Genomic DNA, 19,407 nt, shown 5'->3' with positions numbered 1-19,407 from the left:
AAAAATAGTTCAAAAGAAAAAAAAGGAGAAACTAAAAAATGAAAGAAAAAAAACCAGAAAATAATATTTTTTTTAAAAAAAAAAAAAGTAAGAGAAGAAGAGAAAGCAAGAAGAAAAGAAAGAAAAAAAAGTGTAATACATAAACTCCATGCTCTTATTAAACAGCGTCGTTTTGTAATTTCTTTGTTCAGCAAAAAATGTTGGGTACAGGGTTCTTAATGGCAGTCGCGAATCCAAAACTTAACTGACCTGAATTTGGCAACATCGACAATTTGGTGGAAGAAAACCAGAAAATAATCATCTGAACCAACAAACAGACACGACTTTAATCCTGTTGTCTTCCTTTTCTATCTGGCGAGATCATAAAGGCTGCTCCGTGTACTGTCCCCGCAGAGGGTTTCGATTCAGCGGAGGAATCCCAGGTACTTTCCCTCTCGAGGAAATCCATTTCTACAACTTAAAAAAATGCGGAGAACTAGAACAATATATAATCTTCTGCCACTTATCTTGCCATATTCTGTGTTAGTTTCCAATTTTAGGGTTCATCTTTACAGTTATACTTAGCTTACCTTTCCTCATGCTCGATTTGTGGATCCTTTTTAAGTTCTGAATTTGCTCGATGCACATCTTGGTGCTGAATGCAATGAAGAAATTCGTAACGGAAGAGTGTTTTTTCTTATTTTGTGTGAAAAAAAAAAAGCGTCTCTGAGTAGGATTTTATTAATTTAGAAAGTAATAATATTATGGCTCCATAGTCGTCTGATGGGTCCTTCATCAGTAACGTCCAGATGATTTAAATTTTGAAATTTGAAATGTCTAATCTAGTTTAGAGAAGTTGCTTATCTTCTTATTAGAAAATTTGAAATGCCAAATCTAACTTTATCTTCTTCTTTATAGAGTTTGCTTGTCTATCTATTTTAGGATTTGACATTTGAGTTTATGATACATTTGTGTAGCAGTAGTAATTGAAGGTAGCAGAGTAGTGGGTGATGGCAAGGATAAAGCCCCAAACTCTTCTACAACAGAGCAAAAAGAAAAAAGGGCCAACTCGAATAAGTGCTACCACTATCATTCTTTGCAGCTTGATTATCATCTTGACTGTGTCCTTTCTCTTTGTCACATATAAACACTGGTCTCAGAGGTCTGTGTTCTTTATGGTTTCTTCATATTTATGTATCTTGGCTGAACATGCAAAATGTTTGCAGTTATTCACTCAGTTATATTCAAATCTAATCCTTAATTTTATGAAGCAAAAGATATATATGGAATTTGTTAATTATTTTTCTTTTACTTATTCATGATAATCTATAGTTTTGAAATCGACTATTATGGAAGCCTTAACTAAATTACAACTGATGAAAATGTTCACCATGAGTTGGGATTGGGTATTTTATTAGAAATTTAATTAAAAAAAGGATTTCAGCCCTTCTTCTTGGATACCGAGAAGTTCTGTATTTCTTTGTCAATGTGGAACTGAAATTTGTCGCGGATCTTTGTCGTCCAATTTTTTTCTTTTGAGGAGAAGAAAGGAGATCTTTTATTATTCAATTATTCTCATTTCATAGCTTTTCTTTAGGTCAAGAATTCAAACAGATAGTGGCAGATCCATTATTGAGGTAAAGTTTTTTCTGTGGACCTTTCTATTTTTTTCAGTGGTTTTGATCATTATGGTTAGAACTCCTGTACTTTTAAATAATTGTTGATGTCCGATTTCTTATGATAGTTTACTGTTAATACAAGAAACAAAACTCCATTTGATCATGGCTTATTATCTTCTCTTTTCAAGTAGGAAATGACTCCAAATTATGTTGATAGAACATGCCTGACTATTCCTTGTTATATCCTGTAGGGTAATGCATTTGTGGATCCAAAGAAACACGATCTCCCTGGATATGCTGTAGGTTTCTCTATATCCTGAGCTAAAGTTGCTTTCCTGCTCCTTGTTTTTGCTTGAAAGCCTCTTACTAGGTTGAACACTTGTTATGTGTTATGGCCATAGAATATCTTATGGTTAGTGTTTAAGAGGAGATTGAAAATCCAGCTAAAGGTGGCTACTGATGCCTACATGCAATACTATGACTTCTATTATTGTTGAAGTCATTTTCAGTGTCATAGGTTCCTCGAATCAATATTGTTCAAACGTACATTTGAATCACACAACTCCTGTTGGTTGTTCTTAAAGTGAGCACATTTAAAAGTCCACCCACGCCCATATGTTATTGTTATGTTTATTTGTTTTCTCTTATTGCTAGATTTTGAATACCGCAAGGGGTGTTATAACTGTGGAACTTTTCAAGGATAGCTCTCCAGAAGCTGTTGATGAATTCATTGACTTATGGTAAGCTGTTGATTTGTTCATCAAACTTGCATACTGCTCATTCTATTTGTGGACATATTAATGTTAAATTTTGTATATGTATATTTGAAAAACAGAATTAGATCCTTCTGATATAAATTGTATTCTCCTATTCCTGACATTGGTTGTGGACCTAAGCCAGTTTCTGATCTAGTTTTATTTTGTAAAATTGATCTGGAGTTAAATCCAAGTGTTTTACCCCATTTGTGCCAGGAAGGCAGGAGATGTTCTAAGTAGTAGTTGCTTCTTGCTTTTTGCTCTTAATTTTTTATGCTATTTTCTTGTTACCATGAATCTAATGGATGATTTTGACTATCATGGAACTGGTACCCAGCAAACTGTGTTGATGGAGGTTTGATTATTATTCAGTTGATAAATATCAGCAAGCTTATTGAAAATCTGAGCTGCCATGTTTTATCTTATGGACTAGTGAATATTTAGATATTTGTAATTTCAAAGTCAAGGTGTGATTTTATGAGTGGTAGGTTGATCCCTCAACAAACATCTTGCAAGGCAATTTCTTTTCTCTCTCTTTTGATGCATATGATATATCCTTCTGAATTCTGATGCCTGTCCAACTGAATAGTAAGAAATGCATGATAAAGACTAAAGTTGATCCTAACGGAATTTGGATTGAATTGTTTCTGCAGTCAAAAAGGATACTTCAGGGGGATGCTTTTTCGCCGGGTAATAAAGCATTATGTAATCCAAGCAGGGAACAATGAGTTAGGGGCAACTGAAGATTGGACTTTGAGAGGGAAGCATTACAATCGACTCGATACTAGGTTTATATGCTAACTGATCTTTAATCCCTATTTTTCCTCTTATAAGTTTTTGGCGTCCTGTCAATAGTTACACGGGGTGGTGGTACATGGCACATTTATGTCTCTGTGATATAAGATTTGTGGTGTTTGTCAACCAGTTTAAAACATGAAGCTTTCATGGTTGGAACTTCTAAGGCTAAAAATGATGATGGAGGATTCGATATTTTCATCACAACTGCACCAATACCTGATCTAAATGAGAAGCTTACTATTTTTGGGCGGATCGTCAAGGGAGAGGATGTTGTTCAGGTGACAAAAAATTCTAATTCCTTCCTGTTTGTGATGAATCTCTTTTTTTTTTTTTTTCATTTTTGTAGATTGACATGCAATTCTAGTGGTATAACTCTGACTCCCTCCCGTTTGTCATACTATGCATTTGAACTTTTTGTTTGCATAAAAGTCTGATATAAATATTCTGTTAGACACCCAAGCCATATATGTGGCTTACCCGTGTTACATGACTTCACCAAGCTAATATGTTTCTATGGTTGACTTGTGGAATTGTTCTCTGTGTCCTTCATCTTCCTGTCATATTTGATAGGAAAATGGTGATCTCGTGATTTTCCTTCTTGTTTATACCTTTCTTTCTAATCCTAAAGCAAGCAACACTTTCGACCTTTCAACACGAGCTCTCTCAAAGAGTTATCTTTACATTTACTGTGTAATTTTCTTCTCTTGGCTAGGAAATTGAAGAGGTAGATACCGACGAGCACTATCAGCCTAAATCGACTATCGGCATAATTGATGTGACTTTGCAGCAGAAAATCTAAATGTTTCCACATCAATTAATCAGAATTTTGTCCTACAATGCATGATTCTCTCATCCTTTGTAATTGAATTCATGGCCCTGCAAAGAAGCTTGTCACGGGAAGGCAGAGAGACTTCTGTGAAAATCATCTTTTGTCTGGAGCCACCAAAGGATGGAATACTTTGCTTAAAAGCTTCAAGTTTTTCTTAAAACTTCTCTCATTGATTAATGCATGGCATGTATAACTGAAACATAGAAAGGGTATATTTTTGTTAATTATATTTTGTACTATCAAATATCAATTTGATGTAATTTTCATTTTGGATTTTTTCCCCAAAAGAAAAAACTAGTGAAATCAAATTACAGCTTTTAGATTTTCCCTCTTATTATGAAACAAATACTGGCCTTGACTTTGTTAATCTTCATTCAATTTGATTTCTAATGAACTTTTTTATAATTACAACAAATTGATTAACAAGTAATTGTTTTAAAGAGATTGATTTGGAAAATGGTATTAAATAGAAATTAAAAAATAATATTATTAAGTGTTTTAAGAATAAAAATAAATTATCAAATTAAGTAAATATAATTTGGTTTTTTAGATTATTATGTATAAAATTTTTTTCAACTTGCATTTAATTGAATCAGGTAACTTAGGTAGAGCGTATATTACGAGATATTAAAATATATACTTATATAGATGTATATACACATATATGATAAATATCTCAACATCGCCATTTTTCTTGAAGCCGAAATTTTTCTTTCCAGAAAATTCGAAGAATTGCTTGCTTATCTCCAAATGAAAAGCTGGAATGGTCCTATTTGGCAAGACATGAAACTGCATGTTAGACACGTGTCTGCCGGCAGCACACGTGTGAATAAGCAAGAGCGTCGCTAATCTAATTACCGCATACATAGAACACATATATCCACGAACATTGTCTTTCGCTCTCCCATCAAAACTTGTTTTCTTCAGAGCTCAAACAAAAAAAAAAAGTTGAAGATGCAATCTGCTAAGGAAAAAATAAGCAACATGGCAAGTTCAACGAAGGAGCACATCAAAATCTGCATGGCTAAAACTGAAGAGAAGCTGGAGAAAGCGACGGCGACGACGGAAGAACAGAAACATATAGCCCGTGAGCGTAGAAAAGCTAAGGAAGCACAAGCTAAGATGGAACTGCACCAAGCCAAAGCCGAACACGCAGCCCAGAAGCTGAGAGCCAAGCAGGGGTCTCTCGCCGGCCACAAACATTATGCGCCAACTCCAGTTGCTGCCAGCCATCCTGCTGGATTTGGAACTAGTAATCCCGCGTACGGTGTTACTAGCACTGGGCAGCAGCCTGTCGTGAGCGCCGAGCCCATGGTTAGCACTCCGCCTGGGCCGGTTGCTCAAGGGCAGCAACCTGTTGGAACGGCTACTGCGGTTCCTACGTACCCCACTACGTATCCCCTTGGTGGGCAACCCCGGGGGAACCAGTATGTTTAGACGAGCAGTTTGCTGGCGGGATGGCCTTTCTTTATGATTGTATTGGGGTAGATGCTTTCGGAATCGGGTCGGGTTGTACGATTTCCTTTTTTTAAGACAAAAAAAGTAAACGGTCGGGTGGGTAGAGAGATTTGTAATTTTATAAATCGTTGTGAAATAAAATTGAAATATTAGGTATTATTGAAAGACTGGTTTTATTTTCTAAAATTAAAAAGCGAACAGAAAAATAAATTAACTACAAAAAATTAAAACTAAAATGAACTTTATATATTATAAAATAATAATAAGGAAGCCACCAATAATTTATTGAATTATCAAAATAAATTAACAGAGATTGAATTTTGATATAATAAAATTACAGAGACAAAACTGAGATTGAATCACAACATGACAAACTATATATAGAACCAAGAAAAAAAATGATAAAAAAAACTACTTCAAATAATAAATGTAGTGTGATTTGCCAGAAAAAGAAAATGATTAATAACTTGGCTCTCGTTAGTCTTGAATTGCTTTCATCGCATCACATCCAGTCATTAGGGCATTAAGATAACAATCCAAGATTAATCTCCTAGCCAGATTTTATCTGAAAATGGAAGAGACATTTGCAAGCAATTCCTCAAGCTCTTGGTTTATTTCAATGTTGTCTTGCTCCAGCCTCCTTTGCATCTCCGGGGCTGATCTGCCAGCAGCTATATAAGTTCTCAACAACAAAGAATAGGCATTGGAATCAAGACAATCAAATTGTTTTAACCCCCTGCAGAACTCCTCAGCTCCATCGACATCTTTTCCTTCCCGGAAATACTTGAAGAAGGCACTCACTAATTCAGAGCTCCAACTCCAGTTTTTGTCCTCTCCGGATATTGCTTCTTCCCAATGCTTCAGAGCCAAATGAGGCTGCTGATTCTTCAAGTAAAAAATCACTAGCATTTCGTGAGCCTTCAAAAACGGCCCTGAACTCCTCTTCCGAGCATTGGCAAAAACCGAAATAGCTTCACTGTGCATGTCAGCCGATAAGTAATTGCGAATGGTGACGTTTGCTAGTCTCATATCATAATGAGAGCAATTGGATTCCCACTCCTCAAAGCATTTCTTTAAACCACTAACATCATTCAGTTTATCAAGGGCTTGAAGCATGACTAGGTAGCTCATATTGTTAACACCAGGAATAGCTGTCTTCAAGGAATTCCACACCCGATTTACCTCAGCAGGATTTGAAATTCCAGCATATATACTGAGAAGATAATGGTAGGGTTCACGATTCCGTTTTTTCATCTTCTCCTCCAAACTTTTAAGAGCTAACTTGGCCTTCTCAATCTGCCCAGCTTTAGCATAGATTGCAGCCAGGTTAGCGTATGTGTTCCAAGTGGATTTGTCTTCCCCATCCTTTGCCATCTCCTCAAGAACTTCCTCTACTCCTTCAATATCATCTAAACTTCCCAGGCTCTGCAGCCAGATAGAATATGAGAAGGTGGATAAAGGTATCTTTCTCCGCTTCATTTCATCAACAAGACGAGGCACCTCCTCGGGTTTTCCCAATTTCATATATAAGCACATCAGATTGGTAAAAGGTAAAGAACCAGAAACAAAATTCAGTTCATCCATCTTTTCAAAGTGAGCCAATGCCTTGTCTGTCATAACCTCTGTGCAATAGCAGTTCAGAAGAGCTCCATAAGTAAATTGATTCTTAGCAGCTGGAGAGAGGCCACTGAAGTAATTTTCAGCAGCTGTTATCCCTTTAGTTTTGGCTATAAGATCCAAACGGGTAGCCTGATCAGGGTGGGAAAAATTCATCTTCCTCCTCTCCATCCAGTCCATAATCTGTATCAGAGCGACAAATGAGTCACGAGCTGGAACTTTCTTTTTTTTTAAAGGAAAAGAAAAATTACTAATAAAAAAGGAAAGAAGAATACAAGCAAGGAAAAGATATCCTCCACAAGCTAGAAAAGTAAGATAAAAGTAAACAAAATAAAAAACTAACTCCTAGAAATGAAAACATTCAATTCTGATGCAGGTCAGAGATGTAAATGGTAGGAAAATGGCCGTGGGCCTTAACCCACAATGTAGCAAAAAAATTGGCTCTCTCCCACAGCTCTTATTAAGGGGTGGCTAGTCATTAAAGACAGGCAATTCCTTGCAAGCCAAATGCTCCAAAAGTCAGCAAAGAGAGCTCCTTTCCAGAGGGCCTTAGCCTGTGTATTTAAAACCTTCACCATTCAAAAAACAATTCATGAACACCTCCACCATCGGTGGAGTAATCCAACAAAAACTGAACGGGTTGACCAACTCTGTCAAAAACCTCCAGGATGTATTACAGTGCAATAACAGATGTGAGTGCGTCTCGTCTCCTGCAAAACACATCACGCATATATCTGGAGACAAGGCACAATTAGGTCAGCAGACCTGAAGCATGGTGTTTAGCATTCAAAGAATGGCAGTCCAAGTAAACACGTTGACTTTGGAAGGAACGGAAGATTTCCATAACTTGTTTGACTTATGTGCTGGGTTCTCGTTATGTTTGGAGATGAGATGTTAAAAAAAAGATTTGCAAGTGAATATTCCTGAAGATTCCAAGGTCCATATCCTTTTGTCTAATTAAGTATTAAGTTGAACAGATTCCAAAACTTTTAGAAGGTTTACCATGTCAAGAGTCCCCCTATCTGAAAAGTTATTGTTAGCATCCGTAGATCCCAACGTGTTCCCACAAGAGACCCAAAATACCAGAATTGAAGAAAATGACCCAGTCAACCGCACGTGCACCAACCATCCCTACAGAACCGGTCCACCATATCCACATTCAGCCAATTCGACTCTGCAGCAGCTCTCCACAACAGAAGTGGACCATTATCCCTTATCTCTTTCTTTGGAAATCATGTTCGTAGAATTAGGAAGTAGTTATTAGCTTGTAATCCCTCTTTGGCTAGTTAAAGCCTCGACATGTGAATAAAAACCAAGTAGAAAATCATTCCAAATTCTGGGTTCTTTTCTCACCTTAAGCAGAAAACATTTTTCTTTCCTTACAAGCTTTGAATGGGACCTAACAGTTATGGCTGAAATCTAGGTTCTATGTAGTGCTGCATTCATTATTGAAGATGAATTCTAAGACAGAGGTGTCATGTCTAACTATCCAGATTCATCTCAGGCACAAGTTGATTCAGAATCTTCAAAACAATGGTGTGAGTTTTGAATTATCGAGTTCTGAATTGAGTATGAAAGGACATTGAACGATAAGGATCGCTTTCCCTCCTCAAGCAGTGTCATCCCTGGAAGAACTAACAGCTCCCCTGCCTCTCCATTATTGCTACTGTGTAAAAATAGTAAATGCAGCAGAACTTACTGACATAAGCTACTGACATAAACACCATAGTCATGATTATGGATTTCTGAGAACATTGAACAATAAGGGTTTTTTTTCTCTCCCCAGATAGTGCTAAGCTTGGAAGAACTAAGTTCTCATACTTTTCAAACCATTATTGATTAGCTAGAATAGCCAGATAAACTACACTTCATTGGCAAGCATACATCAGCAGCAATCCAGACCAAGACTGGTTTTTGTTCTCTAGGTTTTAAGACAAAATCAGTAAAGCAGAAAAAGGAGGGAAAATGGTAGAGTGGGGGGAAACCTCAAGGGCATGCTGATGGCGACGGAACTTGCGGAGCTCTTTGATGATGCGAGAAAGCTCATCTTTCCTAACAGTTCCACCCTCCATGATGTGCTGATCCAGCACCTGTGCCACTGTTCCCCCGGTCGCTCCCAGAGCCGATAACTTCCTGTAAAGTTTTCCATGACGTCTCGATGACTCGGCCGCCGGCGCCGCCTCCACAGAAGCCGTACAAAGGCGCCTCACTAGCCAGGACGCTGACGAAATGAGACGACCACGGATCATTTTCTCAAGAACCGAAACTTGGAACCTCTCTCTCTCTTGTAATCAGCAGTTCGCAAGCAAGTCGGGGTTTTGTTAGGGTTTAGTTAAGATGAAAATGAAAAGATAGAGAAATCAAGACGCACCGTTTTGGTCTCCTGATAAAGAAACGACGACGTTTTTTGTTTTTCACGGACCCGAAACGCACCGTTCAGTTCCTAGCCGAATGATATTTGATCCATCTGGCATCTCATCTTTTTTCATTTTCCGGGGAACTGCAGAAAAATTGAGGGAAAAAGCTTCGTGCTTGGCTTCTGCAGAGTGAAAATGAAGCCTCTGGTTCTTCTTCGTCCTCAAACAGCTATCTCTTGGAACCTTCATTCTCAGCCTAGTCCTCTCCTCCAGAGTAGAAGATTCCATGTCTCTTGTTCCTCGCTTCAATCAGAATCGGTTTGATTAGCTTTGTCCATCAACCTATCTCCAGTTTCTTGTCTGAGTGAATTTTGATAATCCCACTCTATTTTGCATCAAATGTTTTGCTTATTTTTTCAGGAGAAAGCTAAAGATAATTCAGCGTCGAGGCTTGAATACAAGCCAGGAATCCTCGATGACTTCTTCCTCAATTCGTTTCGCAGCAAACTGGTCCAGGTGAGCTCAACTTCAGCATGACATTATCCAATAATCATATTTTATCTGTATTTATATTATGTTAGACATGTAATTTGGCCTCAATTTGACAATGAGGAGATGAAAGATGTAAGGGAAGATGCTCAAATTTTTTAGCTTAGGTCGAAAAATGAAACACGGTGGCCGGTTGCTGTTTTTCACATGTCGATTGATGGGAGAATATGATAACTGAATGTGTGATTGTATTGTTTGGGTTCTTTTCGATGGCCAGTATAGGAAGTTGGATGGGATTCAGAGAAGCCTGGATATGATGGACTTATCGAACTGGCAAACCGCCTCCTAATGAAGAGCAGAAGTAATGCTGACGCTAAAGATGCTGCGGTAACTTCGATTACTTTTATCCATATCGTCTCCCATCACACACAAGCAAGCACGGACATCTTCTTCGCTCGTTTTAGTCTGTAAATATTTTTTACTTGAGCTATTTTGATTGGTAGTTGTTAGGTTTCTTGACATATCCAAAGTAGACCAAATAGTTCTCCAGCTGAAATTAATGCTCACCTCTATTTTCAATTAAGCTTTTTAAGTTTTTGTGATAATTGGAATTAGTGCTTTCTCATAAAATAAAAAGACTGCTAGGCATTAAGCAATTAAATTCACCAGTTCATTGGGTATTCCAATTATTTGATTCATGAGGTGATGTACAAAAGTGAGTATTCATTCATTTGTTGGTACTGCTTTGTTGATGGCAGGTCCGGATATTGAAGTCACTATTCCCTCCTTTTCTGTTAGAACTTTATAAACTTCTCATAGCACCCATTGCAGGAGGAAAAGTAGCTGCCTTAATGGTTGGTGAGTTGGATCTTCACATCCTTCTTTCACGATTCTGTTTCCTACATGCTCTGATCTTGCACTACTGCATGCTCACATCATTATGAAGGTCTGAAATGTTGCATGTTTTTCAAGCAAGGGTGACCGTGCTCACTTGTCAATGGCTTATGGGCCCATGCACTGTTAATTCTGTTGATCTTTCGAATGGAACCTCGTGGAAAAGCGGGGTGATTATTTGATATTTCATGTTCTTTAAATAATCAAATACTAGCATTCTTATTGCTAAAAATTTTTAGTCTATAGGAAATGTTGATGATCTTGTTTATGCACTTGTTATCCATGCAGGTTTTTGTCGAGAAATGCAAGTATTTGGAAGAAAGTAAATGCGTAGGAGTTTGCATCAATACCTGTAAACTACCTACACAGGTTAGCATGATTGAGAGTGTCTTTGCAATTCTTTTACTATTTACAAGCAGTTGTAAGCATCCTACCTCCAATCTTCACATTTAATAAGATAACAAACTGTAGTTAGGTTCTTAAAATTTATTTTATGATGATAGAAAATAAGTAGGTTAAATTTTAAGTTTTCATTTTTATATTTAAGTAATTTACTTAATTACTTTCTATTTTCTCTTAAAATTAACAATATAGACATAAAATATTAGTGTTAATAAATATATTCTTAAAAACTTTTTAAATTTTTTTTAGATACACGCTGTACAATTGTTGAACTGTATATTTGTTAAATAAATTTTAACTGCTTTAAGAAACTTGAAGTACCCTATTATTTTGAACAAATGTTGAACTGAGGCACTCATTCTTCAGTTGGTTGTTTTCATCCAAAATGAACATCATCTCTCGTAGCATGGTTTTGCAGGCTTTCTTCAAGGACTACATGGGGGTTCCTCTAGTGATGGAGCCAAATTTCAGTGATTATAGCTGTCAGGTACCCAAAAGCTCGTTTAGTCATTTTTTGGTTAATATAAATTTATAATCTCCCTGAGAGTGGTGGTGTTTTAAATCATATTATATGTGTAGTAGAAAGGACAGAAACGCTTATAAATCATATAGGTTATAAGTTTTTGCCGTAATATTTTTAGAAAATTCTGAAACTTGGGGAGTGGTTTTTGTGAGAGCTTAACATTATATAAGCTTTTTCAAAACTGTCAGTGGTTACTAAGGAAGAGATTTAGATACCCCTTAATAATTTTAAAATTTCTATCTCTATAAAATGTATGGTATTATTTTTATTAACAGTATTTCTCAAAAGAAGAATTAAATAGTGTCATTTTTGTCGTTTGCACAAAATTGAAAGTTTATAAATTGTATTTGTAGTAACTACATAAATAAATTGGTACAGCTTATAAATTCATATAATCCAATCCACCAACAGTTTATTTGTGAAAAAATCATAGCAGCTTATAAACAGTTGAATAGCTTGCACATATTGAAGAGCGTATAAGCTCTTACATTTTAAGGAGAGTCAGCACTCTCTTAGATGGTTCTAAGACTTTTAAGGTGTTAATTATTTTGTGTATTCTCGATACTTAAAAGTATAAGGATTCAAATTCCAGCTGAAACATCAAACTCTGGTCAGCCTGAACCATCAGCTTTTTGCCATATGCTGGCTGACCTAAGTTCAAATACCATGGCAACTATATTTCTTACAACATTATTCAGGACGGCAGCCAGTTTTGAAAGAGTAAACTTGTCTATTCATTTTATTCCTTTCCAATAAGCAATTAAGTAATTGGCAGATGATTTTGTTAATTTTCATGTACTTGCAGTTTAAATTTGGCATTCATCCGCCATTGCCGGAAGATGACAGCACCCTCAAGGAACCTTGCTTGGAGATATGCCCAATTGCCAGTCGACGAAATAATAATGTTCAAAGAAGCGAAAGTAAAATGCAATGTCCTAAAGCATAGAAGTTGGCATTAGTAATTGTCTATCACATGTGAGTCTTGGCACTGTTGTCTACTGTATCACCGACACCCACGGCTACGAAGCTTGATGTATGTCCAGTTCGATATATTATTGTTCAGCCTCTGTGTTATTTTTCTTTCTTTTTTAGTTGAAGAAAAGATTATTAATATTGATATTTATTTAACACCAATAGATCTTCAAATTTTACTTCAAAGTCAAACTAAATTGTTTCAAATCAGCTTGTTACAGTAAGCAGTTTACTTTTCAAATAATTATCGAATTTAAAGATATAAAAGTAAAGAATTTCACATTAACATATACGTACAAAATAATTCTTTCATCCAGATCTTTTCTTCTTGGTATAAGCAGTTCTTAAAATTTTGGTGTATAGAAGTCCTTTTTCTACCGATATTAAGCCCATTAACGCTAGAATCTGGATTGCCCAAATAACTACATCTGAGCTATAAAACGAAATCATCATAAGATTTTCTCAGCCTAGTTTATGTAAAAACATTGCGTCACATGCATGCTTTGAATTTCAAGGATTCAATCAACATAAATAACAAATTAGGCTGCTTTGGAGCTCAGATCCGTGACAAACTCCCCGTACTGCATGTGCAAAATTTGAGCACAAAGCATCATATCTTTTAGATGGTAAATCCTGTCACTTGAAGTTTCCAACTTTAACAGAACATCATTCCATGGCTATCTTGTTACGGACGGTCCCAGTTCCTGGCCGAGCATCTTCACTCCTGCATTTCCAGCCTTAGATATTGTGACTATAACAATTAGCTGTACACGTAAAAGCTGTCCATTACAGATATCCACAAACCTTCCTGACCCACAGCAGTGAAGGAAAGAAAAGGAAGATATCAAACTGAACAACACATGCTCACACCGATATCATTTGGGTAAAAAAAAAAGGGGGGGAAATGTACTCTTAACAACACAAGGAACAGATCAGTTGATACAAAATTTGTATAAAGATGGGGAAAAAACGATCTAGTAATTTCTTTCGTTTAAGACAGAAAAAATGAGGAAAAGTCAGACCTATTTGCTAATCCAGACAAAAGAAACACTTGAAATACATGTGTACCAAGATGGATTTTCTTCTATTCTAGGCATTCTTCTGGAACCGTAAACAACTAGCAACATAATTTTTTTCAATTGCTGAAAATATAACTTCCTAACTTTATCAGATCTAGATTGAAATCAATAAAAAGAAACTGAACAGAAAGCGAAAGAGGAACTTACTAAGCATGAACAATACTTATACAGACAAGATTATTTCAAAGATTTGATAAAGATAAAGATTCTCATTTATGCAATACAGATAATCTATCTGTCCCAGCCAGATGGCCTCCGTCTCTCTCTTGGCCTACCTCTAGAACTGCATAGCACAAACAAACGATGATAATAAGCATGAGGGCAATTCTTTTTAAAAAGCCAAAAGTGAGCAAAAGAAATAAGTAAAGGCCAGATCAGCAATCTCACCCCTCTGATTTCTGCTGACTGGAGTTTTGTACAGAACTCTCACAAGTGGGCTTTACACCTGACGTGGGAGCAGGACTGAATGTGCTAGTTGTCTGAGTTCTACTTATATCACCACCAATTGTACCAGCAGATACAAATCCAGGTAATGTTGGCTTCTTTGTCAGATATGCACTTGAACTGCTACTCAAACTTTGACTTTGCGAGTTCGACGAAGCAGCAACAAAGTTGCTCTTGAACTGTGCCATCATTCCTGTCCTGAGAGAATTAACAGCGGCATTTCGACCTTGAACAGCCTGAACTGAAGTATTATTAGTTTCCGGATTATATCCTATACCCAGGCCATAATCAACACCACGTACACCTCGACCCCCGCCGCCGCCGCCGCCGCCACCGCCGCCTCCTCTCCCTTTGCCCTTCTTACCACCTGCACAATACATTACACGAGTTTTAATATACTTACACCCAGGCCACAAAAAAATCTAGATACATCAACTACCAGTTTATCATTTAAATTTACATTTTTTCCCTCACTAAAGTTTATAATCAAAAGTTTACTTTAATTTCCATGAGGATCTCAGCAGGATTTCAATTGTACACTATATGGAAACCATACCTCCTTTTCTTGCATCACGCTTGGACCTGAATCTTCCATCCTATTGATTTACAAGGTAAACAGGGCTCAATGATTATGATTCATGCACATTGAATCTAAACTCTAGCGTAAGCATAAAATACAATAAAAATTTGGAAGAAAACAGAGGAAGCATGCTGCTTTCAAAGCATCTCAACATTCATTTTCATGTTCTTTACCTAATCTATTGATGCTTCCCCAGCTACCTAGATAATTATTCTTGTGCAACTCATGTTCAAAATGACATGACATGGTACAAGAATGACATTCGGAGATGCAATAAGATGTGAGATTAGCAGCATTACAAATGTTTAAAGACGTTTTCTCATCTTCCACATCTTTTTCCCGCCACAATATGGACCAAGCTTCTAATGATTTTCTCCTTGCGGTGTCATAAACTAAATATAAGAAACTTTTATCCTAAAGATTATCATGCTTAATACAGAAATAACGGATTCAGACAGCAGAAAGACATAGGGATATCAAATCATCAGCAATTACCATATTGAATGATCTCAAGAAATGAAAACATCCTGTAACAACTTACTAAACAATCTCTAAAGCATCAGTCCCACCATGTCTTCCCTTCTCCAAAGGAAACATACTTAAATAGAATAAAACAGAAAATTAGTATGCAGCACAAGAGCCACACGGAACTCGCTATTATCACAAACATTTGGTTCTAAATTCCTTAACTTTTCCATATACCATATAAATTGTCTACCTAAGTTTCAAGTCTATCTCATTATCAAGTCACATGTACTCCAAGAGTTAATTTAAATTCAATTCCTTTTATTTCAAGTAATTTTTTGTTTAACTAAACAGTCTTAAACCCTGTCTTCTATACAGAAGGAATCTTCCTCCACAAATGCCAAAAGCCCAACGGTCTGGAAGGAATCTTTTCACATTAATGCAGAAAGCCAATCATCTAACATGTGTGCAAAGAAACATGAATTCATTTATATTCATTTAGTGCATTAGCTGGATTAAGTTTAATTATGGATTAGAGTTCCATAAGTAAAACCATCATCATTATACTTAACATTTAGCAAAAGATTAATGGCATAATTACGTGTATAACTGCATTAGATATAGCCACATATAGAATAGCATATGTTACCTTCATAGCAAGATCCATCAGTTCCACAGACACATTCTGCCCAGCAGCAATCAAACTATTGACCAATTCACCAGCAAATCGTGCCTCTTTCTGAGTTATAAGAGTGTATGCAACCCCATCCTTGTCCCCAGCACGACCTGTTCTACCAATCCGATGTACATGCATGTCCATGTCTCTTGCAATATCAAAGTTCACCACTGACTTAATGGACTTGATGTCAAGACCACGTGCAGCAACATCAGTCGCAATAAGTACATGGTAGATGCCAGACTTAAATTTTTGCAAAATGTCCATGCGAGAAGCCTGGTCTTTGTCACCATGAAGAGCACCAATTTTAAATCCCTTTTGAGACAGCTGGGATTCAATCTCATCCACAGTGGCCTTTTTAGAAGCAAACACCAACACATCACCGTCATCAATCATTCCAGGAAGCCTCTCAAGAAGCCAGGGCAGCTTCTCATTATCAGAAGGAATCACATGAACAACTTGGGTAATGTCCTCATTAGCCATCCCTACCTCACCCACTGTAACTCTTATTGGATCTGTGAGGATTTCCCTTGCTAGCTTTTCAACTTTCCGTGGCATTGTTGCTGAAAACAGTAAAGTCTGTCGATCTGGCCTAATCTGACCAACAATGGACCTTATTTGCGGCTCAAAACCAAGGTCAAACATTCGATCAGCCTCATCTAGTACCAAATACGTGGCTCTCAGCATTGTCAGTGCCTTCATCTTGATCATATCTATCAATCTACCAGGAGTTGCAATAACTATCTCACATCCTGCCTTGAGCTCCTTGAACTGATCAAGTTTAGACATTCCACCATACACAGCAGAGACACGAATTCCATGTGATTTCGCAAATTTCTTTGCCTCTAAGTATATTTGGTGAGCCAGTTCTCTGGTTGGTGCACATATCACTCCAATTGGACCTTCTTCTTTCTGAAGTTCAGGTTGATCCATAATGTGGACAACCATTGGGAGCACAAAGGCTGCAGTTTTACCTGAACCTGTTTTGGCTATTCCAATAATATCTCTCCCGGAAAGTACAATTGGTAGAGCTTGGCACTGTATCAGTGTAGGTTTTTCATAAGCTTGTTTCTTTATGGCATTCATTAGTTGCGCAGAAAATCCGCAGTCTTCAAATGCCTTAACTGGTCTTGGGACGTCAAAACCTGATACGCGAATGGCTAAACTCTTCCGATACTCAATAACATCCTGCTCACTCATCCCTAAAGGGAAAAAATAATGTATTGACAGAATTAATCCACCAACAGAAAAGTCAGATGTGTAAATGGAAAAAGCTATAGCCTCATGAAAATGAATAAATAACTGCACTCTAAGAAGGGCTGATACTTCCGAATCATCATGAGACATAGTACTAATAACTGCACTCTAACAAGAGCCAACACTTCCATATCATTGTAAATCCTAACCTGAAACTTATCAATGCCGCATTCACTTGATGTCATGAACATAATCCACCTTTCAATTACATAATTGTTATATTAAGAATTGATAACACTGTTCTTCCCATTGCATGTCAATTTTAATCAACATAGGAAAGGGATTTTGTCCGGTTGAATTGCCCCACAAACAATCTCACGCGTATTTCCGTTGACCCTAGTAAACTAACCAATCAACCTCGCTAAAACCTAAGACGCAACTTCCGTAATACAGATTTTAACATTGAAAAAGTGTTTTAATTTACCTGCAATCGAGTCTTTCTCCTCATAAAAATCCTTATTGAATGGCTCATAGTCGATAGAAGTGTGATCCAGAGCCGGAATAGGCTCTATCTTCTTCTTATCAAGTACCAAAGGATTATCATCAGAATCGTACTCCACCATGCCCGCATCCACCGCCTTTGCCGCCGCGTAAACCTCCTCGTCAGAATCATATCCCGCGTGGAGAGCGTCAGCCGCCAGCGTAAGCCCCACGTCCTTCTTCGCCCTCAAAAAGCTCTCCATTGGATCGTCCTCCTCGTCGTCCTTATACCTCTCCAACTTCTCCTTCGGCTTTGGCGCCGGTGCCGCTTTCATCTCCTCGTGAATCCCAGCCATGAACGCATCCAGAGGATCAATTTCGTCACTATCACCATTTTCGTTCGTGTCAGTTGTGTTACCAGCGTCCCTGCCAGTATCATTCTCTTCGTAATCGATGTTATCGAGGTCCGTGTCCTCGTAATTATCATGGCTGCGAGACGAAGGAGGGACGTATAGCCGCTGAGGAGCTTGAGACCGCTCGAAGCTATAAGTGGTCTGCCGGTTGATACCGAACCCTTCGAATCCAAATTTCCGCTTCGACATTGATGAAATTATGTTTATCGAACTTTGGTTTATCGGTTTAGATCGACTCGACTGGTGAAACGAAACCCTAGGCTGGCTAAACCCTAAGACTGGTATTTGTCCAAGTGTTAAACAGAAACATTACACCACAAAAAGTACAAGAAGAATTTCGAGTTAACTCAACTGCGACTCGAGAGGGATGAGTCCCTTACCATGTGAACGGCAAATGTTGGCTGCTTACATATTTATATTACGGGTCGACCCACGAAAAAGTGGGGACCCGAATAAACTGATTGCGTTACCACTGGCAGCGGATTGGTTCGTTGCTCGGTGAGGTCGGCGGGTCAATCCAATTAGAACGTGGGGACCCGAATCAATACTGACTATATGGGCCTTATACTGGACCTCAATAACTACTGTACCTAATAAAGGCCTGGACCCGAATAACCATTGTACCTAAGTCAGTTAATATTAGTGATAGTAAAAAAGATAATCGCGATCCTGTTTATTTAAATCGATCGGCTATGACCCGATATATCGTGACTAATCTTGATTAACAAGCATCAACTCGAGTTAGGATTAGATTAATTTTAGCCAAGTATGAACCAGGTCGGGTTAAAAAATCGTATCAACCCAATTGATTATGTTATATTTTTAAATTTTAATTAATAATAATATATTTTTTAGTTTTATATATGTATAATTTATATTTATTTTAATTAGATATATAATATGTTTTTAATTTAATGTATACATATAAAATATTTATATACAACTTGAGTCGGTTTAGTATGGTTTTATAAGAAATTCACCAAGGTCCGAGCTATATATATTTAAGTACTGAGTTGAGTTTGGATTTTTTTTTTAAAAAAAAAATATTAAAAAAAATAGGTTTTCGTTAAAAATTAATTTATAATAAAAATTAAAAGTTAAATTCGAATACTTATTTAATTTAATAATTAAAAAAAAAAAGTTAATTATGAAACCGAGTGAGTGGATCTACAATCCGAATATCCCATTCTTTTCGAAATGGTAGTTTAAATATTATTTTATACACCATTGACTGATATTATTACTTCAGTCAAACTTAAAAATAATTAGTAGCCATTATAGTCTTGTAGATCATTCTTACAGGAGAAAAAGTAAAAATAAATAAATAAATAATAATAAATTACAAAATATATAATTAAAGGTCGAAATCAATAATTAATAA

The 19,407-nt window shown here is 36.9% G+C and overlaps 5 protein-coding genes across 11 annotated transcripts; 3 read left to right on the top strand and 2 right to left on the bottom strand.

Moving 5' to 3' along the window:
- Positions 1-243: 243 nt before the first annotated feature.
- Positions 244-4,098, top strand: LOC110819601 (Cyclophilin-like peptidyl-prolyl cis-trans isomerase family protein). 2 transcript variants are annotated; one of them, XM_022048849.2, is made up of 8 exons: positions 244-422; positions 957-1,141; positions 1,577-1,616; positions 1,850-1,897; positions 2,253-2,338; positions 3,007-3,141; positions 3,279-3,429; positions 3,864-4,098. In XM_022048849.2, the coding sequence occupies exons 2-8, from the start codon at positions 990-992 to the stop codon at positions 3,948-3,950; spliced, it is 699 nt and encodes a 232-aa protein (XP_021904541.1). In that variant the 5' UTR covers positions 244-422; positions 957-989; the 3' UTR covers positions 3,951-4,098. The 2 variants fall into 2 exon arrangements, with proteins under 2 accessions (XP_021904541.1, XP_021904542.1); XM_022048850.2 differs by having other exon boundaries at positions 250-422; positions 960-1,141.
- Positions 4,099-4,856: 758 nt separating this feature from the next.
- Positions 4,857-5,603, top strand: LOC110819584 (late embryogenesis abundant protein 18-like). The gene has a single exon (XM_022048825.2). It carries the CDS (start codon positions 4,935-4,937, stop codon positions 5,415-5,417), a length of 483 nt encoding a protein of 160 aa, XP_021904517.1. The 5' UTR covers positions 4,857-4,934; the 3' UTR covers positions 5,418-5,603.
- A 92-nt stretch (positions 5,604-5,695) lies between these two features.
- Positions 5,696-9,389, bottom strand: LOC110819526 (Tetratricopeptide repeat (TPR)-like superfamily protein). Of its 2 annotated transcripts, none has more exons than XM_022048764.2 (2): positions 9,041-9,389; positions 5,696-7,238 (listed from the first exon to the last, which is right to left on the bottom strand). In XM_022048764.2, exons 1-2 carry the CDS (start codon positions 9,302-9,304, stop codon positions 6,000-6,002), a joined length of 1,503 nt encoding a protein of 500 aa, XP_021904456.1. In that variant the 5' UTR covers positions 9,305-9,389; the 3' UTR covers positions 5,696-5,999. The 2 variants fall into 2 exon arrangements, with proteins under 2 accessions (XP_021904456.1, XP_021904457.1); XM_022048765.2 differs by lacking the exon at positions 9,041-9,389 and adding an exon at positions 8,058-9,034.
- A 6-nt stretch (positions 9,390-9,395) lies between these two features.
- Positions 9,396-12,854, top strand: LOC110819527 (beta-carotene isomerase D27). Of its 4 annotated transcripts, XR_015819479.1 has the most exons (9): positions 9,396-9,730; positions 9,833-9,928; positions 10,184-10,288; positions 10,660-10,759; positions 10,874-10,965; positions 11,084-11,164; positions 11,616-11,684; positions 12,313-12,440; positions 12,526-12,664. XR_015819479.1 is itself a non-coding variant. In XM_022048767.2 (8 exons), the coding sequence occupies exons 1-8, from the start codon at positions 9,608-9,610 to the stop codon at positions 12,373-12,375; spliced, it is 729 nt and encodes a 242-aa protein (XP_021904459.1). In that variant the 5' UTR covers positions 9,396-9,607; the 3' UTR covers positions 12,376-12,668. The 4 variants fall into 4 exon arrangements, 3 of the variants coding, with proteins under 3 accessions (XP_021904459.1, XP_088077213.1, XP_021904458.1); XM_022048767.2 differs by having other exon boundaries at positions 12,313-12,668; XM_022048766.2 differs by lacking the exon at positions 12,313-12,440 and having other exon boundaries at positions 9,503-9,730; positions 12,526-12,854.
- A 1,043-nt stretch (positions 12,855-13,897) lies between these two features.
- On the bottom strand, positions 13,898-18,396 carry LOC110819541 (P-loop containing nucleoside triphosphate hydrolases superfamily protein). 2 transcript variants are annotated; one of them, XM_088221086.1, is made up of 5 exons: positions 17,618-18,396; positions 15,910-17,138; positions 14,772-14,811; positions 14,159-14,582; positions 13,898-14,054 (listed from the first exon to the last, which is right to left on the bottom strand). In XM_088221086.1, exons 1-5 carry the CDS (start codon positions 18,213-18,215, stop codon positions 14,003-14,005), a joined length of 2,343 nt encoding a protein of 780 aa, XP_088077212.1. In that variant the 5' UTR covers positions 18,216-18,396; the 3' UTR covers positions 13,898-14,002. The 2 variants fall into 2 exon arrangements, 1 of the variants encoding a protein (XP_088077212.1); XR_015819478.1 differs by lacking the exon at positions 14,772-14,811.
- Positions 18,397-19,407: the final 1,011 nt, after the last annotated feature.

Source organism: Carica papaya, chromosome 5, assembly GCF_054855325.1.
Source record: "Carica papaya isolate Zhongbai chromosome 5, ASM5485532v1, whole genome shotgun sequence".
Classification (NCBI taxonomy): domain Eukaryota; kingdom Viridiplantae; phylum Streptophyta; class Magnoliopsida; order Brassicales; family Caricaceae; genus Carica; species Carica papaya.
Note: the sequence above shows the minus strand (reverse complement) of the source record. Positions and strands in the feature narration are given on the sequence as shown.

Bases quoted from the DNA above. Each gene is read 5' to 3' on its own strand.
- LOC110819601 (XM_022048849.2), top strand. From the start codon at position 990: ATGGCAAGGATAAAGCCCCAAACTCTTCTACAACAGAGCAAAAAGAAA. The intron at 2,339-3,006 runs GTAAGCTGTTGA...TTGTTTCTGCAG, and splicing joins GATGAATTCATTGACTTATG to TCAAAAAGGATACTTCAGGG. The intron at 3,142-3,278 runs GTTTATATGCTA...TTTGTCAACCAG, and splicing joins TACAATCGACTCGATACTAG to TTTAAAACATGAAGCTTTCA.
- LOC110819526 (XM_022048764.2), bottom strand. From the start codon at position 9,304: ATGATCCGTGGTCGTCTCATTTCGTCAGCGTCCTGGCTAGTGAGGCGC. The intron at 7,239-9,040 runs GTTTCCCCCCAC...GCTCTGATACAG, and splicing joins GCCATCAGCATGCCCTTGAG to ATTATGGACTGGATGGAGAG.
- LOC110819584 (XM_022048825.2), top strand. From the start codon at position 4,935: ATGCAATCTGCTAAGGAAAAAATAAGCAACATGGCAAGTTCAACGAAG.
- LOC110819541 (XM_088221086.1), bottom strand. From the start codon at position 18,215: ATGTCGAAGCGGAAATTTGGATTCGAAGGGTTCGGTATCAACCGGCAG. The intron at 17,139-17,617 runs GTAAATTAAAAC...TTTTCCCTTTAG, and splicing joins GGAGAAAGACTCGATTGCAG to GGATGAGTGAGCAGGATGTT. The intron at 14,583-14,771 runs GTATGGTTTCCA...TGTATTGTGCAG, and splicing joins GCGTGATGCAAGAAAAGGAG to GTGGTAAGAAGGGCAAAGGG.
- LOC110819527 (XM_022048766.2), top strand. From the start codon at position 9,608: ATGAAGCCTCTGGTTCTTCTTCGTCCTCAAACAGCTATCTCTTGGAAC. The intron at 9,731-9,832 runs GTTTGATTAGCT...TTATTTTTTCAG, and splicing joins CCTCGCTTCAATCAGAATCG to GAGAAAGCTAAAGATAATTC. The intron at 9,929-10,183 runs GTGAGCTCAACT...TGGCCAGTATAG, and splicing joins TTCGCAGCAAACTGGTCCAG to GAAGTTGGATGGGATTCAGA.